This window comes from Rhododendron vialii, chromosome 10a (assembly GCF_030253575.1).
Source record: "Rhododendron vialii isolate Sample 1 chromosome 10a, ASM3025357v1".
Taxonomy (NCBI): Eukaryota; Viridiplantae; Streptophyta; class Magnoliopsida; order Ericales; family Ericaceae; genus Rhododendron; species Rhododendron vialii.
Window position 1 is genome coordinate 377201 of NC_080566.1, and position 10480 is coordinate 387680.

General features: G+C 37.9%; 1 protein-coding gene across 1 annotated transcript; it reads right to left on the bottom strand.

The window, feature by feature from the left end:
- Nucleotides 1-1429: 1429 nt before the first annotated feature.
- LOC131303888 (uncharacterized protein At2g33490-like) lies at nt 1430-9214 on the bottom strand. The gene is made up of 10 exons (XM_058330951.1): nt 8874-9214; nt 7721-7793; nt 6926-7000; nt 6144-6205; nt 5989-6057; nt 5016-5044; nt 4734-4941; nt 4387-4620; nt 3481-3534; nt 1430-3120 (listed from the first exon to the last, which is right to left on the bottom strand). Exons 1-10 carry the CDS (start codon nt 8979-8981, stop codon nt 2167-2169), a joined length of 1866 nt encoding a protein of 621 aa, XP_058186934.1. The 5' UTR covers nt 8982-9214; the 3' UTR covers nt 1430-2166.
- Between the last annotated feature and the right edge of the window lie 1266 nt (nt 9215-10480).

Sequence of the window (10480 nt, forward strand, 5' to 3'; positions counted from 1 at the left end):
ATTAATTAATTAGTCGAAGTCTTGATCTGGTTGACAGTTTGGAACGTTTTGAAATGAAATCGATGTTGTGGAAGAATTGTTTGAAAGGATATAATAACTTGTGTCCTCACGACTCGTCAAGTCTTTCAATCCTTTTGGCACCCTCCTTATGAGGTTCAAGTGTAGAAACTAATGAATAGAGCACTGTAGAATTATATACATGGGCTCAATACGCTATGTCTGATGCGAATGAGTGAATTAAATGAAAATGCATGAACATGTATATGTGGGAGTTAGGTAATGGTAAATTGAAGTTTTGTGGGACGACCGATAGATTGATGATGAAGTTGATTATGAAATGATGACGATTATGAAAAGTGTGAGAGGTGACCCAAATGGTCGTTATTGAGGGAAAAGACTCGGGATGACCCTACGCTCGAGGGAATTAGACCCGAGGTGACCCAAATTGATTATTATTATTGAGGGAAAAGATTCGGGGTGACCCTATGCTCGAGGGAAATAGACCCGAGTTGACCCAAGTGATTGTCGATGGGAAACACCTAATTAAAAAAAAGGAAAGGTTTTGCAGTAAAGGGATTTGATGAAGATTAATGTGGACACAAGAAAGATTGTAGTACCGTACGAAGAATAATAAGATGTTTTTGAATTGATTATAGATAAATGTGGAACGACGTGAATTTCTTAGTGCATTTAGTTAAAGAAATAAACGGTTGGCGACATTTAAATGTAGTCTAGGACCCTTAGACTATATAGCTTGCAATTTGTTGGTAGTCACTGGTGCTTTGGGCGTATCTGTCAATATTCACTCATTCATGGTGCATGATTCATCAAATTTAAATATAGTTTGAGCATAGATTTTTCTACTGGGCTAGTGTAGCTCAACTCAATCTTTCTTTTCAGGTTCAGATGCCGAGCAATAGATTGCATGCATTGTGTGCTTGACAGTGAAAGACTTTTGAAAGCTAACATCATTAGTTATTTCGTCATCTTTGTGAATATTTCAATTTGTTGAAGATAGTCTTGTAACTAATTACACTTGAATTTTCTTTTGACTAAATCTGTAATTATTTAAGCTTTAATGCCTTGTGCTTTTCAGTTTTCAAAAAGAATTTTTCAAAAAATACCCCCTAGATTCTCTCTAGATTCCCCCTACTTCCAACATTTCTCTCTCTATCTCTCTCCACTTATTACCCCTACTATTTTTCTAAAAACTTTTCAAAACCCAAACCAAACACAGCATAAGGACTTGTTTGTAAATTAAACAGGTGGAAAACTCTTTTGGGTAATACATATGATATGTGAGACTCTTTTATTGAAATGTATTGTTTAATTATGCTGAAAATCGAGAGTGTGACATTGGGCACAATGAGTAACTCAGAAACCAAACGGAAAATGGAAGATATGTACAGTTTCCTAGACTACAGGAAAATGGAGAATCCAACATCCGTTAGAATTACTCGCTGATGAAAAATCTAACAAGTTCTCTACAAATTACATGCTATAAGGATCGTACTAATATAACAAAATCGCAAAGAGCTGACTTCACATTGTGTTCCTCAACAACATGGAAATAAACTTCCATAAAACAATTGAAAGCATACAAGAAACATCATATCCACAGACCCTTACTGGTCAGAAGGCCAATGAATCAGGTCTCCCCTGCACCCATTGAAGCACAGAGTTTGAGCCATGAACACAAATATTTTCTTTGACATTCGCTTCAACTCATTATAGCAAAACCTGCTCCCCAATTCCCCACTAATCTTGTGCTTTATGTAGATGATCGACACTTGCATCGAAGTCATGCATTATGCCGGAACAAACATTTAGCATCTATTTTCAGGATGAAGGGTTGGCCGTGCTTCTCTCAATTGCGGCACCATCCTCTCAACTCGGAAAAATGCCAAAGCCAGCACCCATTCGATAACATTGTAAGGTTTGGTTTGACGAGAGAGAGAGAGAGAGGTGGTTAATGACTACATTTCATTGGGCAGAACTGAAGCACCAGAGAGAACCATGGACTTGGGAGTCAAAAGCCGTTACCACTTACGGGATTCTACTTCATCCCACGTCCGAACACAACTATGAAGGATGGGATCATTCAAAATCCAACCACTATCACACAAGGAACAGTTTTACGAAATCACAAGGGATAACAAATTTCAGTTACCTTGGAATTTTCCCAGAGTGAGAGGCTACTGTTGAAACAGTTGATAATGGCTTCATGTGTGACAGAGCAATAGGCGTGAGTGGAGGAGAAGATACTTCTTCAGCCTTCCCTGAGGCTACATGTAATGCTGTTGCTCTCTGATTAGTAGAGGGTATAGAGAAAGAGCGAGGAATGGTTAGCGGAGGAGTTGGAAGGGGAGATGCAGAACTAAATGCCCCAGTAGGGCCTTTATTTTTTGGAGAAAGCTCTTGATTCCTGAAGGCCAAAGGGGCAGAGTGCCCACTTGAAGAACTTACAGGCTTGGAGGCAAAAGCAGATGGGGGCCTTGGAAGCTCGTGAAGCTCACTTATTTTGGGAGAAGATGCAATTGGGGGTGAAGCACTGGGAGATACCTTTGGAGGTGAAGAAGGCGGCTGAGGAATTTGAACTCGGGTAAGCAATCCAGAAACGAGTTGGGGAAGTTCAGAGGAGGTAATGGGGCCACTGGAAGATAAAACAGGCTTAGCTGACAATGGCTTACTAGTAAGAGGACCAGAGAAAGCTTGTCTTTTAAATTTCTTAGCATCATATGCATTATGTGCATCACTATGCGGAAGCGAAAGTCCCTGAGCCAAAGCGGGGGGCAATTGCACTGACAATTTGTCATCTGTGAATTCTTTCCCACGCTTGTCAGGCTCCAGTGGGGATGAATGCCACAAACTTTGGGAGCCTCCGCTGTGGCTTGTTGGCCTCGACTGCAGAGCTGAACTACTTGTTCTTGAAGATATTGAACTCTTCGCATCACCTGGAGTGGGTAAAACATAACTGTGAGCCTTGCGTGCAGATGATGGCTGCATTTCTCTAAACCTTTCAGCTGGATCGAACTTCTTCTCTGGAAATATTGGGGCAGAATGGGCTATTCGATGGTCCCGACTGAAAATCTGCTCCCCCGGGTTTTTATTGAGAAATACCTGTACAGAGTAACCGAATCATACAAATAGACTATTGATGAAAAACAGAACATTGAAAGATCGCTGATGGTTCCACTCCTACTGCAAGCAGTTCCAACAGTATTCAGAAAGGCCTATAATAATAAAATAATAATAATAATAATAATAATAATAATAATAATAATAATAATAATAATAAACAGTATTCTGAAAGAACTTATGTCTATCCAGAGGAGTGAAAAAAAAATGAACTTCTTGAAGTTGGAACATAGCTGGATTCTTTCAAAGGGGCAACTTAATAACAGAGTAGTCCATCCAGATGGCCTACAGAAAATATCCTGTTTCGCTTTATTATCCAAAGGCAATGCTAATTTCGTTTACCTCTGCATTTTCAACAGTTGAAACTTGAGGTCGTGGAAGGTCCACATGATCTACCTGAAAAATCCATCACATCAGATCCAAAAAAAAAAGTACAACATATAGTACACTATTACGAAAATGGAAAGACACCCTAATATATCAATCATGTGCTTCCAAGGCCCGAAGAGTCGTTAGACTAAGCTCCTAGTATTTCATATATACAAACAAATCTTTAAAAACATTGCTGTCATTTTTAAGGTGTTGCAACTTGCAAGTAGTAACCAGAGAAAACTGTGAAATCATTATCTTGTGGAAGACCTTTCAAGTTAGTGAAACTTCTATCAAACAGTTGCAAGGCAAACTATACTCCATGTCTCCACCTTAGTAGCACGAAGCGGGAGCGGGGGCGGGGGAGTGGAGGCACCTAGAAGCTCCTAAGGTTGGGAGCACCGAAGGAGCGTATATAGAATATATAGAATATCTTTAAATACTTAACCATTGAAGGAAAAGTGACACTTATTGAGAATTTTTCCAATCTTAAAGAGTAATTATTTGTAGTTAGATATTTTCAATTTGCAAAACTTCTCGACTAGCATGATTTTCATATTCTTATTTTCACAATGGCATAAACTCACTTAGAAGTATGAGAATAACTGCCCCATCGGGCCCGATAAACTCCCATCGTAGTTACAAGTGAGCTCCTGTCTTGAGGGGAGCAAGGTCCCGCCGAGAGCGCCGATTCAAGCTCCCGTCTTGGGAGCGTACCCATTTAGAAGGATACTAAGGTCTCCACCGTATCATATTGAAAGTACAACTTGAAGCCAGCTGACGTGAAAACTTTTGCAAACAATGAATTGACATACTTTGCATAGACTTATGTTGTGACAAGGAATACAAATTTAGCACATCTCTAATGAGCAAATTTACCTCCATCGAATTCCTTGAGGTGGAAACGGGATCAAGGCCCGGCTTATTTGATCTATAGTCAAAACTCAATTCCCCTTCATCATTAGTCTCAAGGCTATTGACACCTTCATCCTCCCCATCTTCTCCATCATCGAATCCACTGACCTGGTAGTCAATGCCTTGCTTTTCTGTGACCACTCTTATATGTGGCTCAAGTGCTTCAAGAGATTTAAGACCCTTGCGAAAGAAATTTAACTGCTTTCATGGCAGCACAAAAGGGGAAAACCGAATCCATTAGTAGTGAACTAAGGAGAAATGGAGAACAAAAGTCAAACAAATTAATAAAAATTTGCAAGACACACAAACACCTGAGCCGCATGATGACGAGCTGCCTGAGTTAAAAGACTACGGCATTGCCCTTGCTTCATAGATTTTAATCTGAAGACGCACAGGGTTGCCTCCTCGTCATATTCATCACGAGTTGCTTGTAATTCCTGGGAAGTAAAAACTTCTACTTTTCCACTTTTTGACTTTCCTTTCTCTCTCTGTTGTGCCACCATGTATTCATATAAATGTCTGAAGATTTTGCAACTGATCAATAAGAAATTCACCTACAGCAAGGATAATTAGACTAACCGAATGACTAGTACCTTTTTTCATCGCATTGCCGTTTCATCTCCTGTGCCGAAAAAGCAAAAGAAAAGCCTATTGAATACAAATTCATACCAGTGGCAACATAATAAATAACAAAACAATATAGTAACCACAGGGGGCTGTTACAGACAAAACAGTTTTGCAGAATATAAGTATATATAACGAACACCCCACACCCACAGTAATAGTCACACAAAAATAAAGACAAAGGAAGAAACTATCTGTCAAGCCATAGCAGTACTAGTGATGCAGGGCGAATTCTAGAAAAAATCGTAGTAAAATTTTATTCAGTTAGATTTAGTCCCTTATTTCAATGTTTTCATTTAGCAAGAATTTTCTAGAAGTATTTCGTTTCCTAGTTTGATTTGATCTAGTATTCCTATTATGTAGGATGCTTGGTCATGAAGAATTAGGTTTGATTTTATTTCCTAAAGTTTATTTTTAGTATTTTAGCAAGGCTAGCCAGGTTTAGGAATTCTACCATTATAAATAATGATGTAAGCCTCTTGGCTAGGGGAGTTGATTAATATATTGAGTGTTTTCATAAGAGAGAGTATCTTGTTTTTCCTATAATTCTATTAATCTGCTGGTTATTAGATTGTGGAAGAGTTGTTCTTTACTCGTGGGGGTGATTCTGTTCTTGTTCACGTTTCTAGCTGCGTCAACTAGTTGAGCGAGTTTCTCCACAGCTTATAATCATCAGTCCCAAGAAGGCATGAAAGGGGCTAAACTGCTAAAGGCTCCACTAGATCAAGTGCTGCCTTAGGTACTCAATGCTGGACTGAGGGCAAGGTTGGCCAATTTCGGGAACAAGCTCAAATTCAAAAACTGAAATGCGTGCATTTTGATTGGTGAAAATAGTTGTAGATTCTTAACCAACTAAGGTAAGCAGTTCAAAAGAAAATAGGTTTCTAGTAGGTCATAGGCATGGATATCAGCAACCACAATTAAAATGAAGTATGGACCAACCTCCACTGACCGAAGGTCATTCAGAAGAGACTCCGACGGGCTTGTAATTGTCGTAACTACATGCGAACGCTGACGGAAAAAACAAGAAGTCATTATGAGGTCGAAATTCATGCTCTAAAGTGATATCAAACAGTAACTTTAAAATAAGAACTCACATAGCTATCAACAAGTTTCTGAAGTTCAAACTGCACATTACCCAACATTGACAGTACTTTGGCTGCACAAAATGAGGAGTGCTCAGCATCATTCCTACGTATCTTACACTATCTTGAAATAAAGAGAGGGAAACCATATAACAAACAAACACTGACTTCTCATAAGTCATATCTAAGGACTAAGCATGAGTTGTAGAAGGTGAATAATCGAGTAACAACAAAAGGGGATGAGAAAACAAGAGCATAGTGATGACTACAATAACACATACAGTTTTTTGTGCTTATGTGTTAACAGATAAATTTTTACCTTAACTCACACTGAACATTATAACAGCATCTTGCCCATACAGAAAGAAAAAAACACTAGGTCAAAGAACTGTAAAATGGAATACAACCAAAAAAAATGAAAAAAAAAAAAAAAAAGAAGCAGCAAAAAGCCTGCATTATTATTCAAATTTAATATTCTGGATTAAGGACTATGAATCAAGAATGGGGGAAAAGAAGAGAGACCTTGGAATACATACAGAATAATGTGCACTGTTTCTCATTAACCTAGATGACAAAACATGTTTTTAGATAACAAACAGCTGTGTAATGAGGCGAAAATCAACAACATGACGATAGACTGGAGAAATAACAGCAAGTTGGATAATTTGTATGTTTTCCAACTTCCTATATTTGAGTTCCATCTAGGCTAGAGTACACAAAGTATGCAACACCAAGATCCGCTGTTCCAAAAATAATCTAAGCAACTCCCAAGCTAATACACATGATGCACTTACAGCTTTCGTCATCCTCATTTAACGCAGTTTTCTCCAGTAGACAGTTACCCATATCTCGCAGTGACTCTGAAAATTCTGCAATTTCAGAGATAGTCAAATGGGAGACTGACTGCACATGAATCTAAACAGTACTATGTAACTGATGTGGTATGAATAAGATTTCAAATGAAAATTTTCTTGAGAGACTAATTGTCACATTAAGAAAAACAGAAATCAAATTGACAGGTGGTATGAGTATGATTTCATTCGGAAAAAAATTTTGAAACAACTCTTAGATGTTCAAAAGCACAGATAAGAGCAAAAGTTCATCACTAAAAATTATGGAAGAGTTACTCAGAATTACCAGTTGAATAAGAAAACCCTGCTATGTTTTCTAATACTAGCATTTAGGAAAATTCATCTCGAAGAACAAGGCCGTTAAAGAAAATTGGGAGAGCTGAGAACATGACAACACAAAAACAAGTTTCATTTCATTTTCTTGGGAGATGATAAAGTTTGTGACATGATTTCGTAAATTAGTATTCCTACACATAGTTATTAGTTAGTAGACTCAATACCATAGCCCATAGAAATGAACTAATCCTACTGAAAGCTTTGGAAGGGCCAGACAGACCTAGACATTCGTTGAAAAGTTTACATGTGACGCTATGAGGACAGGGAAAAAGCTTGACTGCTTATAAAGTACAGCAGGGCTTTTTAGTTTCTATATAGTCACGGTCCTGTGTATCATAGTCAAATGGCCTTTTTTCTAACAAGAGCATAAGACATATACAGGAAATGAGATCAAATAAGCACCATATGCACTATTTGCTGTTGCAGCAGCAGCAGAAAGTAAGCTATCATAGCAATTTCTCATATCCTGCATATCCTGGAAAAAAAAAAAGGAGAAACAACCAAAACTATCAGTTTTATGAGAAGGGAAAGTAATTGCAGGCAAGGATATAAAGTTACATCTTCAAATACCACCAATTGACAGAGGATATAGGCACAGGCCTGAATAGAACCAAAATCAAGTGATGCATAGATGAGCATGAGTGCATAGCCAGCAATATCATTGAGATGCAGCAGAATCATTCTAAAGATGCAGGAATCCTATTGGATAAATTGGAACAGTATTTTGAGTCAATTTTACACTTCACAAGTTCTAATTGAACGAGATGCACTATCAAAACAATACTCTATCACAGGAGGTGGGGCACTAATTCAAAATTCAAATCAGATGCACTATCAAAGAACATTTAGTTATCATCATTATACTCACGATTTCCCAATTCATTATGGTTCCTACTCATGAAACTCGGTAAGAAAGTTCAATAAGCAGGATAAAGCCATAAGACATTTCTTCAATAACATTGAAATGGTGTGCACTCAGCAGACTCTGCACACAGACTTGTTATTTCAACTAATCAGACCTCCATTGACATGATTATATGAATAGATCATTGAGTTAAGCGGTACTCAGACTACAAAATACTCCTACGCATTAGTCCATAATTACTCTACACGAAAACCTAATCTGGAAAAGCTCCAGTTGGTCCACTTAAAAAATTGACATTACTCATCTCTGATTCTCTAGCAATTTGACTGAATCTATGTACTAGAGAAGAAAATCCATTAATAGTACAAAATTACAACAAAAATCTAACCATAACTGCGCGATCCGTTATTGTTGCCATTGCGAAAGTAACCTAAATGATCGCAGGGATCACTACATTAAAAGATGCAAGCAACTTTAATTCAATTCTGATGCGACTAAGCCACCAGCGATCTCAAGCTACAATTTTTATTTTTTTTGCAGATAGAATTTCTCGAACAAGAGAAGTTTGAGGAACAGACAGCTAAAACCCTAAACTAAGTCAATTAACATGCCCAAAGTGAAGATCCTGTAAACACAATTAGAGCGCAGTAATTACAGTAACATAAACGTTGAATAACAGTAAGAGTTCACCTGTGATGCTTGAGCGAGATCATTCAAAGGCGCCGAAAGTTTATTCTCCGTCCTCTCTTTCCCATCGCCTTTTTGAACAAATTTCCTCAGCTTCCCCATAGGATTCATTTCAACCCAATATGTAAAAATATATATACAGCTAGCTTTCTCTCTCTCTACATATATATCTCTATCTGTGTTAGTAAGAACTAAGAAGGTGAAACAGAGAGAAATTTCGATTCTCTGTAGCCCTCTCCACTGCAAATCCAAGGAGAGAGAGAGAGAGAGAGAGAGAGAGAGAGAGAGAGAGAGAGAGAGACTGTGGAAGGAAAGCAAGAAGGGAAAGGGCAAAGGACGAGAAAAAATGTACCGGAAGGGGGAAAATTCTCTGTTCATTTATAATTTACTTTACTCGCGTAAGTGAAAAGGTGGTGGTAATAAGGTGACACGTGTCCACGAAGACCAAAAATTTCAGTTCTACTGTACATTACAAAAAGGCAAAGTGCCGATGTTCGAGGGAGTACAACTGTGGGCAGCACGTCTCGGCCAGTTTTGTACATTTCACTCGTGAGTGGGAATTTTTTATTTTTGATAAAATAGGAAAAATTACTTCTCTCGCTCTTAGAGCACCGCCTCATGGTACTACCAGAACTTCTACTGCCATGTTTTCAAGCGGAGTGTAGGGACTAATTGTATGAATCCGGCATGAATGTGGGGGTGGTGGAGGGCCATGGAGCAATGCTAGCTCCAAGAGCACTATCATTCCGTGAGTAAAGCTAGTAAACAACTAAATCACTTGTGTTTTTTAGCTCATATTTCGCTCATTAAAACTTCACTTGGGAGTATCATGTGTTGCATAAACAAATTAAGCTTAAACATTCTTTGAAGTTCATTAAGGTTTTAATCCAAGCTTAAAAAAACTATTGTTCAGTTCATTTGACTTACGATGTTAACAAAATTCAAGCTACTTGAGATCAGATCATAATTGGCTCGATTAAAAATTGTTTGAGATAAATTTGTCTCATAAACAAGTCAAGATCGAATATATTATTGATTTCGTTAATTTTTCATACTAAGCTTAAACAATCAATTGTATGGCTTGTTCTGTTTTGTTTAGGAGCCCCTACTCTTGAGTGTTTGTACATCAACAAAATATTGGGAAGATAATTTTTGCTAATCTGGTGTGGCGTGGGAGATAAGGGTCTGGTGTGAGTTAATTTGGATCGACTCTTATCAGATGTTTGGTTCTTCCTTTGCCCTCGTATACCCCTTAAACCTCTCTAATAAACCCTTTTTTAATTATACTCCCATTAAACTTTCATATTATTTCTCTATCCACCCATTCTTATTCATTCATTTCAACTACTCCACCAAACAAACTCATTCCTAGTTAATCCGTCCTTATAACAAAACCACTGCACTGCCTTATGCCAAACAAATATGCTACACACAACCGTTGTGTGTGTTATATAATTAATTTCGGCTGTTCAGATGCGTTTAAATGGTTCAGATTTTAAGTAAATTATTCACGCAAATAATTTATTTATTTTTTGAGCGATCCTAATCATTAATTACAATAATGAACGGATAACAATCAGTTGTATTCGTCGGGGAGATGAGCCATTAGC